At 37.5% G+C, this 26,028-nt stretch overlaps 1 protein-coding gene across 1 annotated transcript in view; it reads right to left on the reverse strand.

Moving 5' to 3' along the window:
* Positions 1–26,028, reverse strand: part of LOC136863513 (ubiquitin carboxyl-terminal hydrolase 15) — a 463,080-nt gene that overhangs the window by 288,662 nt on the left and 148,390 nt on the right. Inside the window, exon 5 of the mRNA XM_068225978.1 lies at positions 5,940–6,066. Within this exon, the coding sequence (XP_068082079.1) occupies positions 5,940–6,066 (127 nt within the window). The remainder of the gene's footprint in view (positions 1–5,939; positions 6,067–26,028) is intronic.

A 26,028-nucleotide genomic window follows, 5' to 3' on the forward strand; every position in this document is an offset into this window, starting at 1 on the left:
TATTAACACCTAGATACTTACAATGATCCCCAAAAGGAACTTTCACCCCATCAACGCAGTAATTAAAACTGAGAGGACTTTTCCTACTTGTAAAACTCACAACCTGACTTTTAACCCCGTTTATCAACATACCATTGCCTGCTGTCCATCTCACAACATTTTCGAGGTCACGTTGCAGTTGCTCACAATCTTGTAACTTATTTATCACTCTATAGAGAATAACATCATCCGCAAAAAGCCTTACCTCCGATTCCACTCCTTTACTCATATCATTTATATATATAAGAAAACATAAAGGTCCGATAATACTGCCTTGAGGAATTCCCCTCTTAATTATTACAGGGTCAGATAAAGCTTCACCTACTCTAATTCTCTGAGATCTATTTTCTAGAAATATAGCAACCCATTCAGTCACTCTTTTGTCTAGTCCAATTGCACTCATTTTTGCCAGTAGTCTCCCATGATCCACCCTATCAAATGCTTTAGACAGGTCAATCGCGATACAGTCCATTTGACCTCCTGAATCCAAGATATCTGCTATATCTTGCTGGAATCCTACAAGTTGAGCTTCAGTGGAATAACCTTTCCTAAAACCGAATTGCCTTCTATCGAACCAGTTATTAATTTCACAAACATGTCTAATATAATCAGAAAGAATGCCTTCCCAAAGCTTACATACAATGCATGTCAAACTTACTGGCCTGTAATTTTCAGCTTTATGTCTATCACCCTTTCCTTTATACACAGGGGCAACTATAGCAACTCTCCATTCATCTGGTATAGCTCCTCTGACCAAACAATAATCAAATAAGTACTTCAGATATGGTACTATATCCCAACCCATTGTCTTTAGTATATCCCCAGAAATCTGATCAATTCCAGTCGCTTTTCTAGATTTTAACTTTTGTATCTTATTGTAAATGTCATTGTTATCATATGTAAATTTTATTACTTCTTTGGCCTTAGTCTCCTCCTCTATCTCGACATTATCCTTGTAACCAACAATCTTTACATACTGCTGACTGAATACTTCTGCCTTTTGAAGATCCTCACATACACACTCCCCTTGTTCATTAATTATTCCTGGAATGTCCTTCTTGGAACCTGTTTCTGCCTTAAAATACCTATACATACCCTTCCATTTCTCACTAAAATTTGTATGACTGCCAATTATGCTTGCCATCATATTATCCTTAGCTGCCTTCTTTGCTAGATTCAATTTTCTAGTAAGTTCCTTCAATTTCTCCTTACTTCCACAGCCATTTCTAACTCTATTTCTTTCCAGTCTGCACCTCCTTCTTAGTCTCTTTATTTCTCTATTATAATAAGGTGGGTCTTTACGATTCCTTACCACCCTTAATGGTACAAACCTGTTTTCGCATTCCTCAACAATTTCTTTAAACCCATCCCAGAGTCTGTTTACATTTATATTTACCGTTTTCCACCGATCATAGCTACTTTTTAGAAACTGCCTCATGCCTGCTTTATCAGCCATGTGGTACTGCCTAACAGTCCTACTTTTAAGACCTTCCTTTCTATCACATTTATTTTTAACTACCACAAAAACAGCTTCATGATCACTAATACCATCTATTACTTCAGTTTCCCTATAGAGCTCATCTGGTTTTATCAGCACGACATCCAGGATATTTTTCCCTCTGGTTGGTTCCATCACTTTCTGAATCAGCTGTCCTTCCCATATTAACTTATTTGCCATTTGTTGGTCATGCTTTCTGTCGTTCGCATTTCCTTCCCAATTGACATCTGGCAAATTCAGATCTCCCGCTACAATCACATTTCTTTCCATGTCGTTTCCCACATAGCTGACTATCCTATCAAATAATTCTGAATCCGCGTCAGTGCTACCCTTTCCCGATCTGTACACTCCAAATATATCAAGTTGCCTATTATCTTTAGAAATGAGCCTTACACCTAGAATTTCATGTGTCTCATCTTTAACTTTTTCGTAGCTTACAAATTCTTCTTTCACCAGAATGAACACTCCGCCTCCCACCCTTCCTATCCTATCTCTACGATACACACTCCAGTGCCGTGAGAAAATTTCTGCATCCGTTATATCATTTCTCAGCCATGATTCAACTCCTATTACAATATCTGGTGAATATATATCTATTAAATTACTTAATTCTATTCCTTTCCTTACAATACTTCCACAGTTCAACACTAACAATTTTATGTCATCCCTACTTGATTTCCAGTTCCCTGTTCCCTTATCACCGCTCCCTAGGCCATCCCGTTTCCCTGAATGTACCTCCCTATTACCCTTCCAAACAAATTTCCTAACTTATACGTACCACTGCGGTTTAAATGAAGGCCATCTGAGCGCAGATCCCTATCTCCTACCCACCCATTTGGATCTAGAAATTTCACTCCCAGTTTCCCACATACCCACTCCATAGTCTCATTTAAATCCCCAATCACCCTCCAGTCAGTATCCCTTCTACACAGTATTCCACTAATAACAATCTCCGCTTTCTTAAACTTCACCCGTGCTGCATTTACCAGATCCCACACATCTCCAACTATGTTGGTACTTATATCAGCTTGCCTTACGTTGTTGGTACCAACGTGAAACACTACCACCTTCTCCTTCCCCTCCTCTCTCTCTTCTACTTTCCTCAACATCTGCCTCAACCTAATTCCTGGATAACACTCTACCCTGGTACCCTTTCCTCCACACACTTTCCCCACGTGTCTAACGATGGAATCTCCCATGACCAGAGCCTCAACCCTACCCACCTCGTTTGATCCCCTCCCCTCCTGGTCAGCCCTATCTTTCCTGATAACTGCAGAAGCTACTTCCTCCTCCCTTTTCTCCTTCCCATGACCCTGTTCCACCTGTCTTTTCCTATCACTTACTCTACATTTTCCTTTCCTACCTTTTCCCTTCCTCCTACTCCCACACATCTCAGCAACAGTTCCCTGTCCCTCATCTTCCCTCTGTTGTTCTACCTGGAGTGACTCGTACCGATTTTGCACAGACACCTGTCCTGAATTCTGATCCTGAATAGAGCTCTTAGCCTGCAATCTCCTTCCCCTTAGAACATTAGACCACCTGTCTTCTACAACTCCTCGCTTTCCTTCCCCTCCCTCTTGTACACCTACTGTAACCTGTACGTTGTTTGAGGGAGTCCTATCTTCCTTCCTGTCTTCTGTGAGAATCCTAATTATCTCCCTCAAACTTTCCAACTCCTCCCTCATACCCCTCAATGCCTCGCCACACCCACAGAAACTACACTCGCGCTCCTTAGCCATTCTTTACGGGGGGAAAAATGAAATTAAAAATAAAATAACTTATTTGCAAAAAATAAATGAACGGAGGGATATATTGTCTGGGATAGTACACAACAATAAGGTAATTAATATACGACTACACTACAATACTACTTAGTCGTGTTCTATTTTTTTATCCTACAACCCCTGACAGGATAAAAACTGCTGTTAATTACTGAATATCGAAAGTAATAGCCTACACAAGAACTACACAATTCCAAACTGCAATTAAGCCTATTCTAATTACAACAACAGTATTTTAGTACGAGTTTCTACGGATACCTCTACTACACCAGTACTACACAAATATTTTACAATAATAAAATAATCACACTAAATTCTAATAGGATATTACTCGTATACTACTGTACAGTACACTACAGTAATGTTAAACTACTTTCAGACGTATCCTAATTACGGAACCGTACCGTATGTCACTAAACTAAGCACAACAGAAATGAAATTTGCAAGAACTACTGTACTCAAAGATTACCAACGAAGCTAAATGCTTAGACAAATTATTATTAGTATTACGGTCTAATAGATACACATGAAAAATAACACACGAATATAGCAGGCAAGATACGGCACTATCTAAAATGTACTGTATCTATACTACAATGTATCTACACTACACTACACTGCGTTTGGTTAAATGCTTAAGTATCGAAAAGATTGCCGTACACGAAGACCATAAGGTTGATAAGACATGCATAAGGGAGTTTAAAAAAAGTAATTATGATCTGTGGAAAACGGTAAATAAAAATGTAAACAGTCTATGGGATGAGTTTAACGCAACTGTTGAGGAATGTGAAAACAGGTATGTACCTTTAGAGGTGGTACGGAATAGTAAATACCCAGTATATTATAAGAGGAAAGTAAACAAACTAAAGAGGTAAACTGAAGGAACTTACTAGGAAATTGAATCTAGCAAATACATCAGCTAAGGATGACATGATTGCAAGCATAATTGGCAGTCATACACATTTTAGTGAAAAATGGAAGGGTATGAATAGGTACTTTAAGGAAGAAACTGGGTCCAAGAAAGGCATTCCAGGAATCATTAATGAACAAGAGGGCTGTATATGTGACGTTTCACAGAAGGTAGAAGTATTCAGTCAGCAGTACAGAAAGATTACCGAGTTGGTCCAGATAGCGGAGGTGACTAATACCAACAAAGTATTGAAATTTATATACGATAACAAAGACATTTACAACAAGATACAAAAGTTAAAAACTAGAAAATCCACTGGAATTGATCAGATTCCTGGGGATATATTAAAGGCAATGGGTTGGGATATAGTACCAAATCTGAAATGCTTATTTGATTACTGTCTGCATGAAGGAGCTATGCCAAATGACTGGAGAGTTGCTATAGTAGCCCCTGTGCATAAAGGAAATGGTGACGAACATAAAGCCGATATTTACAAGCCAGTCAGCTTGACATGTGTTTTATGTAAGCTTTTGGAAAGCATTCAGTCTGATTATATTAGACATGTTTGTGAAATTAATAGCTGGTTTGACAGAAGGCAGTTTGGGTTTAAGGAAATATATTGTACTGAAGCTCAGTTTGCATGATTCCAACAAGGTATAGCAGAAATTGCAGATTTAGGAGTGACTGTATTGCAAATGACCCATCTAAGGGATTTTGATAGGGCAAATCATCGGAGACTACCGCGGAAAATAGGTGCAATTTGACTAGACAAAAGAGTGACTGAATCGGTGGCTATATTTCTAGAAAACAGAACTCAGAGAATTTGTGTATGTGAAACATTATCTGATCCTGTAATCATTAAGAAGGGAATTTCTCAGGGCAGTATTATGGGATCTGTGGTTTTTCTTACATATAAATGATATCAGTAAAGAACTGGAACCAGAGGTAAGGCATTTTTGCAGATGATGATATAATGTAACGGTTCATTGCGTGGGTTACTGTAGTCATGTCCTAGTTCGAGAACCATGAGCAATGGCTGAGTGGCCTAGTAAGTGGCCCTGAGAGTCGGAATACCAGATGCTATGGAATGGGAGTGGGCTTCTTGGTCATATTCTGAGTCATGGCCCTCGGTGTGCTCAGGCGGCTGGGACTTTATAATCAATATGTTAAGGATAAAGTAAGTTAACAATTTTAAGACTGATTTTACAAAAACATTTTCTTCTTCTTCTTCTTCTTTTATGACCACATAGGATCACTTTAGTCAGTCCGTCGTTCAGGTCTCTTTGAAGGGATTGCTCGGGCTTTGCGGTCCTCCCAGTACTTCTTCAGACGCTCCGATCTTCGTGCCCTTTCCTCAAAAACATTTTATTATAATAAACAAACATACATGTCCTGTTAACTGTTATACTGATGTTTCACTGTATTTATCAGGGCAATTACAAAGATGTTCTGTATCACAGTAAAATATGAAAGTACACTACCAAAGAAAGATTTCAGAACTATTTTCTTAACAGAATCAAAGGAATTTCAAGCTTTCAAGTCAATAAAAAGAAATTCCATTGCCCTTTGTTTCGCTAAGTTCTATTACCAATGTCATGAAACTAAACTTTTGTCAACCTCATAAAAGAAAGCGATTGTAGTGTAAGTTAAAATAAAGTACTGTAACACTGAAAACATTTCTGGGTATCTGTGATATACATCTTAAACTCACCTATTGAATCTGCTTTACTGAAGTTCTCCAATATTGAAAAGCTCATATCAAAGTCTTTGTACAGTTTTAATCTTATAAGATACAGTTCTATCGTGCAATGGCGTACGAACAGCCCAAATTCTATAACCTGTAATATGGAAACATATGCATATGTGTCAGATTAGTGAGGTCCTGATAAAAAGAAAGGTAAGTTAGAAGTGAAACAGAGCATAAAATAACACAAAAAAAGAAAAGTTCTCACAAGAAATCCTCATTGAATGTTGAAGAAAACTTACATAACAGGGAAAATATTACTGAGAAGGGAAACTTTAAAAAGTAGTAAATATAAGAAGTGTTTGTATAACTAATTATTATTTTACCCAATTGAATATTACAAAAACAAATATCTACCAAGCAACTGGCTGCGCAGTTTGAATCACGAAGCTATCAGCTTGCATTCACGAGATAGTGGGTTCGAACCCCACTGTCGGCAGTCATAAACATGATTTTCCATGGTTCCCCATTTTCACACCAGGCAAATGCTGAGGCTGTACCTCAATTAAGCCCACGTTCGCTTCCTTCCCATTCCTAGCCCTTTCTTAATCCACTGTTGCCATAGGACCTATCTCCGTCTGTGCAAGGTAACGCTAATTGGAAAATACCACCAATAGCAACGGTCTCAATTCAGTATTGCTCCTTCCAACTTCCTGCTTCATGCTCTTCCAACTTGGTGAAAGCATTCTGGAAGTGTTGAACTACAACAGGCATCAATTACCTCGTCACGCTGGCTTAGATCTTGCTCATATGTTCACAAAAGCTACATTTCAGCCAGGCTGAGTGGCTCAGACGTTGAGGCGCTGGCCTTCTGACCCCAACTTGGCAGGTTCGATCCTGGCTCAGTCCGGTGGTATTTGGAGGTGCTCAAATACGTCAGCCTCGTGTCAGTAGATTTACTGTCATGTAAAAGAACTCCTGTGGGACAAAATTCTGGCACCTCAGTGTCTTCAAAAACCGTAAAAGTAGTTAGTGGGACTTATACAAATAACATTATTATTGCTACATTTAAATTGCTATTTCAGTTAAGCGGCAATACCGGAAGAGGCCAAATCCCCAAAATATTTATTTATTTATTTATTTATTTATTTATTTATTTATTTATTTATCTGAAAGTACACAAGTTTTAAACCAAATTAAGTACCCCTGTGCAAGGTAACACAAATTGGAAAATACCACCAACAGTATTGGTCTCAATTCAGTATCGCTCCTTCCACCTTGCCGCTCCACAGAGTGCTTGGCATGCTCTTCCAACTTGGTGAAGGCATTCTGGAAGTGTTGAAGTAGAATAGGGATCAATTACCTCGTCACGCTGGCTTAGATCTTGCTCATATGTTCATAAAGGCTACATTTTAATTTCAATTTCAGTTATGGGGGCAATTCCGGAAAGGGCTAAATCTGCAAAATATTTATTTATTTATCTGAAAGTACACAGGTTTTACACCCAATTAAGTACCTTCTTAACATTCATTAACAATCTGTATCTATGAAGTTAACATTTAACAAAAACAAGTTAAAAATAAAATAATAAAATTTTAAAAATGAATATCAACAGTATATGTGATACCATTTACAATTTAAAAGAAATGAAAAATGCACTAAGAAATCACGCAATAATACAAGGCAAAAGAAAATATAAAAAACAAATAAACTTAAATCACAATTGAGTACACTGGAAAATATGATGAATACCAGAAAAAAAGAATTATCAAAAATTTACAAACTGTAAAAGCAGGCTTCTTGTTTCTTATTGAATTCACTATCCAATTCAGTGAATATACTGACTTTTTTTGCTACAGCGTTATAAAGCATTGTCAATTTTATGAAAGGTGAATTTGACTGATGCAATGTTTTTGACCTCTGAACGTGAAATACTTGGTGCTGACATGATCTTGTCTGCGAAACATGGAATGAAATGCGTTTTAACTGGTCCAAAGAATCAAATTGACCTATTACAATTTTTCTTAGTATTTGTATAGAAATTAAGGACCCTTTGGTTTTCAATGAAGTAATTTGAAATATATTCCTCAATAACTAGGTTGATGTGTCAAAAGGGCAAAAAGTATTAAAAGTTTTGAAATAAAGATAACGTAGGAACTTGTTTTGTACAATTTCAATAGCATTCATTTGTTGTTTTGTGTACGGGCTCCAAATTATTACAGAATATTCCAGTATGCTCCAAAAGTAAAGCATAATCAACAAACGAGGCTATACCGCCTGATAGGAATGTCAGATGGATTGCTGAACAAACGGAAGCTGAATCACACACCATATGTCACACAACTTGTCCAAAAAAAAACAGTGTCAGAAAGGTTCTGATAGCTAAGGTACACTAACAAAACTTGGCAATGTCTTCCACAACAAAATATGCTGTTAATAGGGTGTATGGTTACCCCTAACGGCCACACATGCTTCGCAGCGACGTGGCATGCTCTCTATCAGATGGTCCAAGAGCTCTTGTGGCAGTCGATCCCATTCCTCCGAAAGGGCAATGCTAAGGTGTTGGAGGGTCCTTGGTGGAGGATGACAGGGTGTAATTCGCGTCCCCAATGCATCCCAGGCATGTTCTATAGGATTCAGATCTGCAGACCTTGCTGGCCAGTCCATGCGATAAATGTCTTCCCCAGACAGAAATACATCCACCAGAGCAGCGTGTTCTGTGTACGCATATCGTCGCCGTGTATATGACAGAATGGTTTGTAGACTGTCGTACGGTCGGACTGCTGGAATTTTAATAATAAATAAATTTATTAACTGTGATTCTCCAAATATTACATTTGAAATAATTATATTATTTTTCAGTGTTTAGTGAATATGAAAGTTTTCTTAATTTGTGTGTACAACATCGAGATGGAGTAAACATGTGAGGCGCAAGAACAATGCCAGGATGGATTATAACGCATCACCAAACCCCGGTGGTGGCGGTTCACCAAAAAGATAAGTCCTTACCTTATTCTTCAACTCATTGGTATTCTCTTTCAGATCGTGAATTTCTATATATATTTTTGTGATAATGAGCAAAACATGTAGAATATTTAGAAATATGAAAGTGATATCGTGTCATCAAGTGAAAATAGAATCTCCAGGGATGTAAATCTTCATTTAATAACCTAAAGTCACGCAATTTCATTCATTTAATTGTACCTCAATGTAAAGCATTGAATTTCTGGAACTCATTCATCGACATATATGGATTTTAATGATGTTAGACTGGTCAGATTAATTAGGATCTTCGAGATGATAGTTATTCATAGTAGAATTACTTAATTTTGTACCTGTATTGCTGTGTAGAGCAGGAATTTTATTTCAGTGTAGTGCAGCTGTATTATGGTGAAACTGTACGGTAATTTTATTACAGGAGTGGCGAAGACGTGTTATTGTGAATCTACGAGTCATTCCGAAGCTATGTGTTTATTACGAGTCTATGTATTTATTGAGCTAGTGAGGAATTTGTTGAATATAGAATCTTCACATATGAAAATGAATAGGTCGTTTAGAGTAATGAATTGATATGAAGGTGACAGAATATAGCAATCTTCAATATGAATCAAAATAGGTATTAGAAGCCCTATGCCAAGTTCTGCTCTTGTTATTTCTTCTAGGTACATTTCACGAAATCATAAGACTGTCAGAGCTTTCTAAAAATACACTGTTAAAGATGATGCTGGAGTAATGTATACACCATTTATAAATAACTTCCTATTATTATTATTATTATTATTTGAGATACAAGTAGTAAGTGACTCACAATGCTGTTTAGAGTAATTTGATAATAATAATACTTTATTAACGGTAATACCATGTTACATAACAGTAGAGAAGAACAAACATAACAAAACACACTAAAAAGAAAGTTCAATGGAGTGTAAGTAGAAAAATATGTACAGATATATACACAGATTATATTACAAGTAAGCACAGGAAAGTAATAGTCAATTCTGGAGATTATGCAGGTGATTTCTAAATTTTGACAATGAGCAGTTAAATATATCAATATCCACTTTGTTTAGAGATCTTGACATTCGTTCAACTAGCCCACTGAATGCGTAGTTACTTCTATGCCAATTTGTAGACAATGTATTCTTGAACCTTGTGCGTCTGTCTGGTACATGTACTTACATGTACGTTAATTTTTGCAAGGAGTTGTGCACAATTCACCAAGGAATGAAGCAATTTAAAAATGAAGAGTGTATCCAATAATTCATGGCGCTGTGACAGGCTATGCAGATTTAAGTACTGTTGTAGGGCTGTATAATCAACATAATCATATGAGAATACTGCTCTAAATGAATATAAACAAAGAAATTTATGTTGTACTGAATCTAATCTATGGATAGAGGTCTGATGAGAAGGGTTCCAAACAGGTGTGCAGTATTCTAGTATAGGGCGTACCATAGACACATACAGCAATCGATAGGTAGCCAAGTTTGAAAATTTTCTAGAATATCTAGTAATGCAACCCAATCTTTGAAATGCTTTCTTACAAATATTTTCAATATGTTCACTAAAGGATAGGTTATAACTGAATAAAACACCAAGGTCATTAACTTGTGAAACAGGAGTTAGAATGTTGTTATTAATAAATTTGTACTGAAATGATATTTTCTTCTTGTTTTTAAAAAACAATATTATTTTACATTTCTCATGATTAAGTTTCAACCGATTTTGAATACAGTACTTTTCTAGATGATGTAAATATTCTTGAAATTTTAAACAATCAAGTGGACAATTAATTTGCATAAAATTTTTTGCATCGTCAGCAAACAAAAGCAATTCAGAATTCTTAAGTATATTTTTAATGTCATTTATGTAGAGGGTAAAAAGTAAGGGCACAAGGTGAGACCCTTGAGGATCTCCACTGGTAAAAATAATAGAAAGATGATTCCTTATTTTAACAATCTGCAGGTGATTTTTAAGATACGATTCAAACCAGGAGAGGAGAGGCCCATTAATTCCGTAGCCTGTTCGTTTTTGCAGCAAGATATTGTGGTCAACAGTGTCGAAAGCTTTTGAGAATTCTGTATAAATGCAGTCCACTTCGGAGTGGTTCTCTATTGCATCCAAGAGGAACTGATAGAATAAAAGAAGATTGCTATAGGTTGACCGTCTTGAAAAGAATCCATGTTGAACATCAATGATGATGTTTCTAAAGAGAGGTGTGATTTTGTCAAGAATTATTGAGTCAAAAATTTTGGAAATATGAGAAGAAATTATAACTGGTCTATATTGTTTTATGTCAGTTTTATCACCATTTTTGAAAACTGGACTAACAAATCCTTTCTTCCATTCCACAGGAAAAACGCCTTGGTTTAATGATAAGTTGAACAGATAAAAGAGTGCTTCACATAAAATAAATGAGCAGTACTTGAGCAGGTAAGTTGAAACACCATCAGGTCCTACAGTTTTCTTTAATTCCAGAGATATCAGTTTGTTGTAAATTTCTGCCTTGCTAATGTTTATAACTGACAGATTGACACAGAAAGGATAATCATATGACATACTACTACTATTCTGATAAGAAGAATAAACAGATGAAAAGTGGTTAGCAAAAAGGTTGACAATATTTTCTCCAGTATCTGCTGTAACTTCATTACGATGCATTGTTGAAGGAATATTATTACATGACCTTTTAGAACTTAGATATTGCCAGAATTTCTGTGGATTGGAAGTAATACTTCGTTCACAGTTGGAGACATACAGTGTATAGCAAGATTTAGATTCAGACTTGCATTCATTTCTTAATTTCGTGAAATGCTGATAATCACTACTGAGACCTGATATTTTGTATCGCTTGTGTGCTTTCTTCTTTTCAATAATCAGTGACTTCAATTTGTGATTAAACCACTTTGGGAATTTGGGAGTCTTAAAATTCCGTATAGGGATATGAAGTTCCATGCCATGATGTAGTAATGAATAGAAGGCTTCTACTGCTTTATCAACTGATACGTTTTGAAACATCACCTTCCAGATGAACTGTGACAGGTAATAATTTAGTCCATTATAGTCACCATTTAAAAAGTCAAAATAAAAACTATCAGCAGGCAAGGAATTGTATAGCTCATTTATAGGTACAAAAATCTCTAATGCTGGGTGGTGTCTATCGAGGGGGACAATGCTTTCATTACTAGATTGTATTTCAATAGAACTGGAGTTACTGAAAAACAAATCAAGAAAGTGATTCAGAAAATGTGGGATAGCATTAAACTGATTTAAACAGAAATAAGAAAAAGTGTCTATAACTAAACTGGACAGATGTGGTAGATTGTAGTCAACAACAATGAGCAATAAATGGTTGTCGAGATTTGACATAATTCTTTCAACAGCACTGCGATGTTCGAAATATTTTTGGACAGGAGACTTGGGTGGAATGTACACAGCACCAATGATTAATTTCGTGGTGTTAAAAGTCAGGGACACAAACAACTATTCAACTGTGTTAATGCACGGTATCAGAGTAGGCTTAAACCTCTTACTAATACAGATCATTACCCCCCATGGGATGCCTTCATACTCGTTAAGGATAATGAGCACAACATGTAGAATATTTAGAAATATGAAAGTGATATCGTGTCATCAGGGATGTAAATCTTCATTTAAAACCTAAGTCATGCAATTTCATTCATTTAATTGTACCTCAATGTAAAGTATTGAATTTCTGGAACTCATTCATCGACATATATGGATTTTAATGATGTACCGTTTCTGTGGTATCTGCAGTAACTCTCTTACTAAAATTCTGTTGTTGAAATTAGGGTAAACTTAACTGCAGATAAGAATTGTGTAATTCTTGTGTTTTATTCTCTGTTTCCAGTAATTAACAGCAATTTTCATCGTGTTAGCGTGTTGTAGGAATAAAAATAGTACAATTAAGTAGTATTGTAGTGTAGTAGTAGCCTATGTTAAATAACTTACTGTCGTGTGTTCTTTGTAAACTAATACAGACAATATTTCTTTCCTTTCATTTTCATTTTGCACAGAATAAGTTATCTTATTTTTCCTTTACTTTTTGTTATTTAGTAAAAAATGGCTAAGCAATGCGAGTGTAGGAACTGCGGGTGTGGCCAGGCATTAAGGAGTATGAGGGAGGAGTTGGAGAGCTTGAGGGAGATAATTAGGATTCTCTCAGAGGACAGGAAGGAAAGTAGGCCTCCAAAAAATGTACAGGATACAATAGGTGTAATAGAGGGATTGGAAGGAAATGGGGGAATTGTGGAAGACAGGTGGTCTAATGTTTTAAGGGGAAGGAGATTGCAGGCTAATTCAGGATCAAAATTCAGGACAGGTGTCGATGAGAAATCGGTACGAGTCACTGCAGGTAGAACAACCGAGGGAAGATGAGGAACAAGGAGCTGTTGCCGAGAAGTTTGGAAGTAGGAGAAAGGGAAGAAGTAGGAAAGGGAAATGTGGAGTAGTGGATAGGAAAAGACAGATGGAACAGGGTAATGGGTTGGAGAAAAGGGAGGAGGAAGTAGCTTCTGCAGCTGTCAGAAAGATAGGACTAACCAGGAGGGGAGGGGATCAAATGAGGTGGGTAGGGTTGAGGCTCTGGTCATGGGGGATTCTATCGTTAGACATGTCGGAAAAGTGTGTGGAGGAAAGGGTACCAGGGTAGAGTGTTATCCAGGAATTAGGTTAAGGCAGATGTTGAGGAAAGTAGAAGAGAAGGAGGAGAGAAAGGAGAAGGCGGTAGTGTTTCATGTTGGTACCAACAACGTAAGACAAGCATGTATAAGTACCAACATAGTTGGGGATGTGTGGAATCTGGTAAATGCAGCACGGATGAAGTTTCAGGAAGTGGAGATTGTTATCAGTGGAATACTGTGAAGGAGGGATACTGACTGGAAGGTGATTGGGGATTTAAATGAGACTATGGAGTGGGTATGTGGGACACTGGGAGTGAAATTTCTAGATCCTAATGGGTGGGTAGGAAATAGGGATCTGCGCTCAGATGGCCTTCACTTAAACTGCAGTGGTACATATAAGTTAGGAAAATTGTTTGGAAGGGTTATAGGGAGGTACATTCAGGGAAACAGGTTGCGCTAGGGAGCAGTGTTAAGGGAACAGGGAACTGTAAATCAAGTAGGGATAACATAAAACTATTAGTGCTCAACTGTAGAAGTATTGTAAAGAAAGGAATAGAATTAAGTAATTTAATAGATATATACTTACCAGATATTGTAATAGGAGTTAAGTCATGGCTAAAAAATGATATAATGGATGCAGAAATTTTCTCACGGAACTGGAGGGTGTATCGTAGAGATAAGATAGGAATGGTAGAAGTGGGATTATTCATTCTCGTGAAAGAAGAATTTGTAAGCTACGAAAAAGTTGTGGGTGTAAGGCTCATCTCTAAAGATAATAGGCAACTTGATGTCTTTGGAGTGTATAGACCAGGAAAGGTAGCGCAGATGCTGATTCAGAATTAATTTATAAGATAATCAGCTATGTGGGAAACGATAAGGAAAGGAACGTGATCGTAGTGGGTGATCTCAATTTACCAAATGTCAATTGGGAAGGTAATGCGAACGACAGGAAGCATGACCAACAAATGGCAAATAAGTTAATATGGGAAGGGCACCTGATTCAGAAAGTGATGGAACCAACTAGAGGGAAGAATATTCTGGATGTGGAGCTGGTAAAGCCAGATGAGCTCTATAGAGAAACCGAAGTAATAGATGGTATTAGTGATCACGAAGCTGTTTTTGTGGTAATTAAAAATAAATGTGAAAGAAAGGAAGGTCTTAAAAGAAGGACTGTTAGGCAGTACCATATGGCTGATAAAACAGGCATGAGGGAGTTTATAATAAGTAACTATGATCGGTGCGAAACAGTAAATAAAAATGTAAACAGACTCTGGGATGGGTTTAAAGCAATTGTTAAGGAATGTGAAAATATGTTTGTAGCTTTAACGGTGGTAAGGAATGATAAAGATCCACTATATTATAACAGGGAAGTAAAGAGACTAAGAAGGAGGTGCAGGTTGGAAAGAAACAGAGTTAGAAAAGGCTGTGGAAGTAAGGAGAAATTGAAGGAACTTACTAGGAAATTGAATCTAGAAAAGAAGTCAGCTAAGGATAACATGATGGCAAGCATAACTGGTGGCCACACTAATTTTAGTGAAAAATGGAAGAGTATGAATAGGTACTTTAAGGCAGAAACAGGTTCCAAGAAGGACATTCCAGGAATAATTAATGAACAAGGGAGTGTGTATGCGAGGATCTTCAAAAGGCAGAAGTATTCCGTCAGCAGTATGTAATGATTGTTGGTTACAAGGATAATGTCCAGATAGAGGTGGTGACTAATACTAAAGAAGTATTAAAATTTACCTATGACAGCAATGACATTTACAGTAAGATACAAAAGTTGAAAACTAGAAAAGCAGCTGGAACTGATAAGGTTTCAGGGGATATACTAAAGTCAATGGGTTGGGATATAGTACCATATCTGAAGTACTTGTTTGATTATTGTTTGCATGAAGGAACTTTGCCAAATGAATGGAGAGTTGCTATAGTAGCCCCTGTATGTAATGGAAATGGTGATAAACATAAAGATAAAAATTACAGGCTAGTCAGTTTGACATGCATTGTATGTAAGCTTTGGGAAAGCACTCTTTCTGGTTATATTAGACATGTTTGCAAAATTAATAACTGGTTTGATAGAAAGCAGTTTGGGTTTACGAAGGGTTATTCCACTGAAGCCCAACTTGTAGGATTCCAGCAAGATATAGCAGATATACTGGATTCAGGAGGTCAATTGGACTGTACTGCAATTGACTTATCCAAGGCATTTGATAGGGTAGATCATGGGAGACTATTGGCAAAAATGAGTGCAATTGGACTAGAAAAAAGAGCGACTGAATGGCTGGCTCTGTTTCTAGAAAATAGAACTCAGAGAATTAGGGTAGGTGAAGCTTTATCTGTCCCTGTAAAAATTAAGAGAGGAATTCCTCAAGGCAGTATTATTGGACCTTTATGTTTTCTTATATATATATATATATCAATGATATGTGTAAAGAAGTGGAATCAGAGATAAGGCTTTTCGCAGATGATGTTATTCTGTACAGAGTAATAAATAAGTTACAGGATTGTGACCAACTGCAAAATGACCTCAATAATGTTGTGAGATGGACAGTAGGCAATGGTATGATGATAAACGGGGATAAAAGTCAGGTTGTGAGTTTCACAAATAGAAAAAATCCTCTCAGTTTCAATCACTGTGTTGATGGGGTGAAAGTTTCCCTTTGGGGATCATTGTAAATACCTACGTATTAACATAAGGAAAGATCTTCATTGGGGTAATCACATAAATATGATTGTAAATAAAGGGTACAGATCTCTGCACATGGTTATGAGAGTATTTAGGGGTTGTAGTAAGGATGTAAAGGAGAGAGCATATTTGTCTCTGATGAGACCCCAACTAGAGTACGGTTCCAGTGTATGGGACCCTTACCAGGATTACTTGATTCAGGAACTGGAAAAAATCCAAAGAAAAGCAGCTCGATTTGTTCTGGGTGATTTCCGACAAAAGAGTAGCATTACAAAAATGTTGCAAAGTTTGGGCTGGGAAGACTTGAGAGAAAGGAGACGAGCTGCTCAATTAAGTGGTATGTTCCGAGCTGTCAGTGGATAGATGGCGTGGGAGGACATTCGTAGACGAATAAGTTTGGATGGTGTCTTTAAAAGTAGAAAAGATCACAATATGAAGATAAAGTTGGAATTCAAGAGGACAAATTGAGGCAAATATTCATTTATAGGAAGGGGAGTTAGGGATTGGAATAACTTACCACGGGAGATGTTCAATAAATTCCCAATTTCTTTGCAATCATTTAAGAAAAGGCTACGAAAACAACAGATAGTGAATCTGCCACTTGGGCGACTGCCCTAAATGCAGATCAGTAGTGATTGATTGATTGATTGATTGATTGATTGATTGATTGATTGATTGATTGATTGATTGATTGATTGATTGATTGATTGATTGATTGAAGAAGACCTATCACATCTGAAAATTGAATATGTTTCGAGGCCTAGTTCCACATCACTAATTTCATCATTTAAGTTTGTTTCGGTTAATACCATGAAGTAATCAGCTAAACATGAAGAAATTTTAAGTTCAGTTAGTTTGCTTTGAAGTCCATTTACATTTTTGATAGTATCCTCTAAAGTGTTCAACTAACCTTTTTATTGATGTCTTTGGTGCTTTCTTAGTATTGTGTATCTGACCTCTGTGAAGTGATTCTCTATCTACATTTTGTATTATATTCCTGATATGTTATACTTTCTAAATCATTTTCTGTATCACTTAAGTTTTTGCCATTAGGATTAGCATCCCCCCCTCATTTTCTTAATTAGATTCCCGAGAGCATTCCACTAGATATTTTATTGAGAAATTTACTAATCTTAGAGGTTCCTTTTCTGTTAAGGTGTAGCCCATCTTTTCCAAAGTCACTACCTCTAAGCCAACTGTTAGCATCAACAAAAAGGACTTCTCCATTACGGCACAACCAGTCAAGAGTGGAGTTTACAGCATCTATATAGCGATAATCAACATCATGCCGATATAAAACACCATTGAGACAAAGCTTTGCCGCTGGAAACCTCCTTTTTATCGCAGTAATAAGCCTATCAGTTTCGGCCGTTATGTCACTAGGTGTTGACATATTATGAAGGTCATTTGTGCCAATATGAACTATCAGGACTTCAGGATTTTCTTTAATACTGTCACTGTTTACATGTTCTGCAAGCTGACCAACTCATATGCCTGGATAGCAGTACGCAATACCTTCTTAAACTTTGGGTCCAACATTTTTTATCATCGAGTCCCCCACTATTACTGTACGGGCTTGTTTATGTACCGGTCACCGACAGGATATTTTTTTTATTACATGTAACTAATCTCATTTTTTTTGTCTTTTTGACACTGCAGCTGAGTCATGTTCTATATTTGCCTCATGATCATTAGGTTCTAACTCCTGAAAACTGTTTTGTGTCACTAAATTATTATTTACAGAATCTTTAAATGCAACATATTTCCGGGTAGGCCTAACATTCTTCGACTTAACATCTTTAAAATCATTTTCGTATTGTCTCGGCATTTCAACATTATTTTGTTTAAAGTTCTTCAATTCCAGCAGATTTTATAATAGTTTCACCTTAAAACTCTTTTTGACTGCAATCAAGACTCCCCTGCCCTGCTCCTTACCAGTTATTAAAGGATCCCTGTCATTTCTGAACACTAAATATCTACTGTCAAATAATTCACTATCATATATACTATTTGATAGAGCAGTCTCATATAATAGAGTTTGAAAGATGATCCACCATTCAACACATTGTAAAATATATTACATTTATTGAGCAAAGACCGGTTTCAACTCCCTTGGAGTCATCATCAGTTCTTGTTGAATATCATATCAAGGGAAATCTGATAACAATCATCATTAGGGTTGCCTACATACATCTCGATTGGTTGACATAAGACATCATAATAAATTATACGCATAATGGCGATTGCCTATAAAAAATAAAAAATAAACCACATCAATGGGTTGCAAAACATACACCTTGAACTCTAACGTACACATGGTAAGCAATACTTGGAAATTAAAAAAAAAATTCTTAGTTCCGGTTTAAACTGTCGTGTGTTCATGGAACACGGAACACTGGAAACATATGCACTGGTTGAAAATATACAAATCAATATCAAACACATGTCACTTTAAGAATGTTTTTGGACTTGTTGGTCTGGTTTCAATCTAATTAAACTAGATGAAATATATACACACTGAAATGAAATGCACACAAAGACATAAACTACTTGACACTTAAAAAGTTCTTGGTTCTGGTTTAAAAACTGTCATGTATTCGTGGAAAATGGAATAGACTTGTTGGTCTTGTTTCAATCTATTGGAAACAAATGCACTAGTTGAAAATGTACACATTGACATGAAAATGTATACACTGACATGAAACACATGACAGTTTAATGTTCTTGGATTTGAGTTTAAAAAAATACTGTTTGTATAACTCAGAACAGACTTATCAGTCTTGCCACAATTTCTTGAAAACATGTGAACTTTTTGAAACCTCACAATCACATGAAACATTTGGTAATTTACGAAAGTTCTTGGATCTGGGCTAAAACACTGCACATGTGTTTGAAGAACATGGAATAGACTTGTTGGATTTGTTTCATCTACTTGGATAAATGAATCAGTTGAAATATATACATTGGCTTGAAACGCTTGGTATTTTAAGAAAGTTCTTGGATCCGATTAAAAATTATTGCCGTGTGTTTGTGGAACACGGAACGTAATTGTTGGTCATAACCTATGAGAGAAGTCTCAGTCAGTACAACAATACTGTATGAAGAGCACAGGAGATTTTGGTTAAATATGTCAACCATAGTCGTCCTCCTTCATTTTGATAATAAACAAAAAACTCATTATCATGGTTCATGAAAAATCAAAGTTGAAAGAGTAAGAACATTACGATAAAAGATTTACAATTTATCCAAATCTCCCTCACCACGAATAGCATGCACTTGACTTCCATCAGTCTTCCTCATCAAAGTGTTACCAGTCCTGTTCACCCACAGATGCTTGTATTCCTCATCATGTTGCAACATTTTAGCTTTAGCAAATAGAATGCGTCTATTAGGAGCTAATGACTGATTAATATATATATATATATAGAACTAAGGACAGAAAGACCACGATGAGTTGTGGACAAATTCCTTTTGAACTTACGTTTTTCTAAGATCTGTTCCTTATAACATCTAACAAACTTTACAATAATGCCACGAGTTGGACGATTATTAACTTTCTAGAACCTATGACACGCATCAATCATATCGTCTTTTACTTCTACATCTCGCACCTTGGCTACGTTGATGACCATCTGACAGACAAGTTGGGGGATGATGAAGTACTGTGATATTCTGCATGGCCAAATACTGACGCACAATTCCAGCACTGTGGGCTGGAGCATTCAAGTAGCTCTGCACTCGACAAACTTTTGCAAGCAACCTCTGCACGAAACCTTTATACTACCATAAAATGCATCACTTTACAAAGCAAAAAATTGAATGTATCCCCCTAATTCAATACAAAACATAATTCCATCATTCATTAATTTCCCCTTATTTCACTGAAGATGGCTCAAATGAGTCAAAACATGTTTGAATTTTATTGCTCCATCTAATGATGGAATTGTATTTTGTATTGAATTAGGAGGATACATTTAATTTTTTGCTTTGTGAAGCGAAAACTGTCAATACGGAATGATTCTAATATCTTGTAATAAAATGCACCATTCACAGTTGTTCCCCAAGAAATACGAGGGTTGGGGCAAAAGTCATTACAACAATTTTTTTTCTCGCAGATATATAAGTGGATCATAAACTGCTATCTGTCACGTGGAAGCTATGCAGGCATAGTGTGTATTCACAACAACAGTTGGCTCTGTGATTGCTGGTAGTAGCAAAGAGAGCGTTGTGAAATCAGTTGTGTGGAGAGCATCATGTGACAAGGAAGTGACCCATGTTGAGCAGCGCGCGTATATCAAAATAGCTGTTCTCCGGGGGAGAAATGCAAGTGAATTTCATAGTGAATTGGTGGAAGCCCTTGGGAATAATGTCCTCCCATACCATACAGTAACATGGTGGGTAGGATAGTTTCAGCAAGGATATGTGCCAACCGGTGATCAGCAATGCTCGGGACGACCTGTCAGTGTGCGGACCGATGTGACACATGCCATCATCGAGCAGCTCCTGGAGGAAGACAGACGATGGACACCACTGGAGTTAGAGAGGGCAAGTGGCATTGAGAATCGCACTATCCACAGGATATTGCGGACAGAGCTGCAACCGTGCAAAATTGCATCACGGCAGGTACCGCATGCACTGGCGGAAGTTCAACAGTGGATGCGATATGCAACATGCTCCAACCACCTAGCTTGCTGCCAACAGGACGACGACCACTTCCTGTCACGAATAATCGCCATCAATGAATTTTGGGCCAGGTCATACGAACCGGAACTCAAATGTCAAACCGCCGAGTGGCAACATGCAGGATCACCAAGCCATCAGAATCCTTCCCCCATGAAATTGATGGTGACAGTCACTTATGATGTCAGGGGTGTCACTGTGTGCCACTTCGTTCCACATGGCAGAACAGTGAGCGCAGAGTACTACAGGGACATCCTGGAGTGACAAGAATGACATGGCTTTCAGAAGAAATCTCCGGATCTTGTGGACAGTGCAATCCTACTGCACGACAACACCAAACCACATAAAGCAGAGTGTGTACGGTGGCAACTACGATGCTGGGGATGGGAAGAATTGGAGCACCCACCGTACTCTCGTGACTTTTTGCCCTGTGACTTTAATCTCATACGAAAGGTAAAGAAACCACTACGTGGTAGGCAGTTAGTGACAAGAGGACATTGCCAATGCTGTATGACAACAGGTGACTTGATTCACACATGGTGTGGCAAATGGTGCAAATGCAGATGGTATTCAGTGTCTGCCACATCCCTGGCAGCATGTGGTGAACGTTGCAGGGGACTACTGTAAAGGCCATTACACCCAGTTTTGTCATGTCAACTGTATGTGTACTGTGCATAATGTAGGAGGTATGCTTGGCTGTAATTATTTTGCACTATGAAACCAATACTGTCCTCAGGGACAGATTTACTATAAGGGCCAGAGGGACCGGGCCCCACCTTTGTAATCCATTGTAATTTATTATTTGTAGTTATTATTACAAACACTATGAAGTGAGTATGATATTCAACACTAATAGTCCGTCCATGGCCTTGGTTCTGTGTGAGAGGGCCAGCCTCTGCTCGCCCCAACCCCCTCACCTCCCCATGTGTTCTCAGCGGCACATCAGTCGACAGGCTTACATCCCCTTCTCGGCTGCTGGTAGAGTGGCAGTGTTGATGGGTGTTGCTGGCGAGTTATCCAGTCGTTTGGGGCCAGACAAAGTCGGCCCATTGCGCTCGCTTTATTTCACTTTTCATTTGGCCGAGCACGGAAGTGTGATTATTATGGTACAGCAATTCTCAATTGTTTGGTGGACAAGCGAGTGTCTAATTTAAGATGCACAGAGTGGATTGTTTATTAAAAACTCCTTTCAATTCATTACGTCTAGAAGAAAAGATTCATATTAAACGTTTAGGGGCTTACCAACCAAATGATTTTACATCTCAACTTGATGACAAGTAAAAGAGAACTTTTTATAATACATGGTTCATAAAACGTCATGGTTAACAGTGAGTGAAGAGAAACAAATTAGGTTTTGTTTTTACTGTGCGTTATTTCATGGTGGATTGCGGTTAACGCCTGGGTGTAAGAATCTAAAACATTTCAGTCAACGAATTAAAACACATTCGAGGAAAGTACTACACTTAGAAAATGCTTGTAAATACAAAATATTTGGGACTGTTAACATTGGTGCACAAATTGACTCTGCATACAAAATTTCAATCCAGAAACATAATGTAGTCATAAAAAATAGACACATACTAAATAGATTAGTAGAGTGACTCAAATTTTGTAGAACTCCTGAGTTAGCACTGAGGGGCCACAAATACAGGACTAAGCAAACCGTGGTAATTTCTTATATTTGTTATATCTTCTTGGTAATCTCATAGTGTGTTAGATGACCATCTAAACAACACCACTCTCACATCAGTTTCTAAATATACGTCACACATTATACAAAACGAACTATTAGATTGTATGTATCACGTGAACATTGAAGACTTGGTCAAAGATATCAACGCTGCAACTTTTGTTTCTGTGCAGGCAGGTGAAGTAACAGACATTACTTGCCGAAGTCAATTTGTTATCATATTGCGGTACATTAAGGACAACAAGCCTGTTGAATGATTCCTTTCCTTTGAAAACGTTACCAATAGGACAGCCTATGGTCTCAGCGAGGTTCTGAAAAAACTGCTTGAACCTTTCAATGTTGAGGAAATCTCATAGCTCAGGCAAGGTAGTAAGGGAGTAAGGGAGGTGTTCAGGCTCTGATGCAGAATTCTTTTCTGTATGCCAAGTACGTTCACTGCTATACTCATCAACTAAATTTGGTAATGTGAAACGCTTGTAGCAAGAATATAAAATCTGTTAGGTTGTTTTTCACAAACATTACAGGATTCACTATGTTTTTCTCCTCATCATCTAAGAGAAGTGATTTCTTGCAATCAGTTTGCAATAAGCAGATTCCAACAGTTTCTACAACAAGATGGAACTTTCAGTCTCGGGTTGTGAGAAAGCAAAAGCAAAGTCTCCTCTGTACAGGCCGTGAAGGTCCTTGGAGGGTGGAACGTAAAGGTTTCCACTATCCGTAACCTCGGCACTTGATGGGGTAGAATGGTTAGCTCTACGCCCGGCCGCCTTTGCCCCCAGGCATTAACCTGGTACTCATTTTTTATGAAGGCTGAGTGAACCTCAGGGCCATGTGCACCTCCGGAAGTGGAAATCTCATTTCCTAAATTTTACGACTTCCTGACGGGGCTTATTATTTATAAATTTCATTTTCCGTATTGATTGGATTCAATGTATAGATAAGAAAAGTGTTCCACCGATCAATACTTATTTACTGTAAATGGTACTAATGTAAATCCATTTACAATAAATAAGTATTGATCGGTAGAACACTTTTCTTCCTGACAGGGATTCGAACCCACGTCCTTCCGGGCGAACCGAGCACGCCTTTCGGGTTGTGAGTAGTGTTCATGAAAACAAATCACATTTATTGGAATGCTTCGAGAAGATTAAGAGCGAAGATGGTTGGGATGATGTAACAATAAGGGAGTGTTTTGTTTAAAAAAATTACTTAATTCAGAATTTTTGTTTTTTCTGAAATTCTTCTATGAGATGATGAAACATGTTGATATTTTGTATAACACGATTCAGATGCAGAGTGCCAGTGCAGTTGTCATATCCAATTCATTACGACATTTGGAATCAGCTGTTTCTAAAATAAGAGAAACACTGAAAGGTATCAGGTGGATGGATATGAATGTTATACTCCAACAACAAAAAGATCTAAATACAGCTCTGGTGTAAATCTGACTGTAGATGCCAAAGAAGTGTGTGATATAGTGATCAACCAAATCAAAGACCAATTCCAATGGTCTCATATATTTAGTAATTTTGAAATTATTGATCCAAAAAAGTTTGCTACATTTAGAGAAATTTTCCCAACGAATTTAATCTATACTTTTTCATCGAGTTAAAGTCCATTTATTTCCCAAGAGAAATTGAGAAATGAACTTTCAATGATTTATCATAATGATACCTTTAAAGATATTCATTCAGTCTGTGATTTGTTCACATTCTTCATGAAACCTTCCTTCGTAGAATCATTCTCTGAGGTACACAAAACTATACAAATTGCACTAACTATTCCAATTTCAACAGAGGAAGCAGAGCAAAGTTTCCACACATTAAATACTGTCAACAATTACCTTAGGAATAGTATGGGTCAAAAAAGACTGAATTCACTTGCTGCTTGTTCAATTCATAAGGAGGAAATTGGCAACATTTCCAAATTCAACAACAGAGTCATTGAAATGTTTGCCAGTCAGAAGAATAGGCGTGCTCAACTGCAGTGTAAGTAAAGTGCCATTTGGCGAGTTCAATTCTATTTCTTTATTATTAATTACTAGCAAGATACCCGTGCTTCGCTACGGTATTATACTGAAATTTATAACTGAATGCTTATCGTTTTATATATATAACCCGCCGATATTCGCGATCTGACTCGTTTTCTAAGAGATTCCGCCAAAATTCGCGATCTGACTCGTTTTCTGAGAGATTACGGCAATGTTCCTCTCATTTTTCAATCTTTTCTTCCAGCAATCAATTTCATACTTCCCAGCCTAGGTCCAGGTATTTCACCCGGTCAGTTGGGTCCCCAAATCTTTGTCATCTTTTCCTAAAAGCATTTTTAATGTGGATCAAATCCTTGAGTACATCTGGGGTTGTGTCGTCTTGGGTGCCTTGGCGGCACTGAACCCACGGCTGGACTGCATTCGTAGTCATTACCCGTCCAGGACCAATTTCCAGCACTGTCCGCACACTTTTACGATGGTCCAGAACATTATTATTATTATTATTATTATTATTATTATTATTATTATTATTATTATTATTATTAGGGTGGGTGAAATTAGTTGAATTTAGGTATTATTATTATTATTATTATTATTATTATTATTATTATTATTATTATTATTATTATTGATGTTCTGGACCCCACAGCAAGATGCATGACCGCTACTTGGCGGTAAATTGCATCTGCTGCCATTGTCATTGATGACAGTATGACCAGCATCATTGTCACTCGTAGGCAAGTACGCAGGATTTCTGGCGATACGAATGACATACTTCCGTGCATTATTGACCTTATTATAGAGGTGAACAATTGCACGGTCAATCTCATTCCTATCGTTTATTTCAAATGTGTTTAAATTTTTATTTATATGCCAGGAGAATCTACTGTAATCTAAGAAGGTTCTCCAAAGGAAAAGATGGCTCTTGAAAACGAACCCAGGAAAGATTAAAAATGATCGGTTTATGATCAGAATAAGTATATTGAAAATCCACAGCCTGTGTCCAGTCATTCAACCGGGTCAGGAATGGAATGAATAAGCCCCAAGCTAGCTGTGAGAATAGGAATTGTGCCAGCTGCCGAAGCCTGTCGCACTCCTCTGGGGCAATGATTAATGAATGACAAATGAAATGAAATGATATTGGAGAGTGTTGCTGGAATGAATAATGACGGAGAAAACCGGAGTGCCCGGAGAAAAACCTGTCCTGCCTCCGCTTTGTCCTGCACAAATATCACATGGAGTGACCGGGATTTGAACCATGAAACCCAGTGGTGACAGGCCGGCGCGCTGCCGCCTGAGTCATGGAGGCTCCTTATAAGTACATTATGAACAGTAAAATCAATTGGTCTCACCTCCTTTTTCACTCCACCGCGGTTAAGTTGATTTACCCCCTCCCCCCCAAAAAAAAGAAGGCATGTTTCCTTATGTTT

This window comes from Anabrus simplex, chromosome 2 (assembly GCF_040414725.1).
Source record: "Anabrus simplex isolate iqAnaSimp1 chromosome 2, ASM4041472v1, whole genome shotgun sequence".
NCBI classification, from domain to species: domain Eukaryota; kingdom Metazoa; phylum Arthropoda; class Insecta; order Orthoptera; family Tettigoniidae; genus Anabrus; species Anabrus simplex.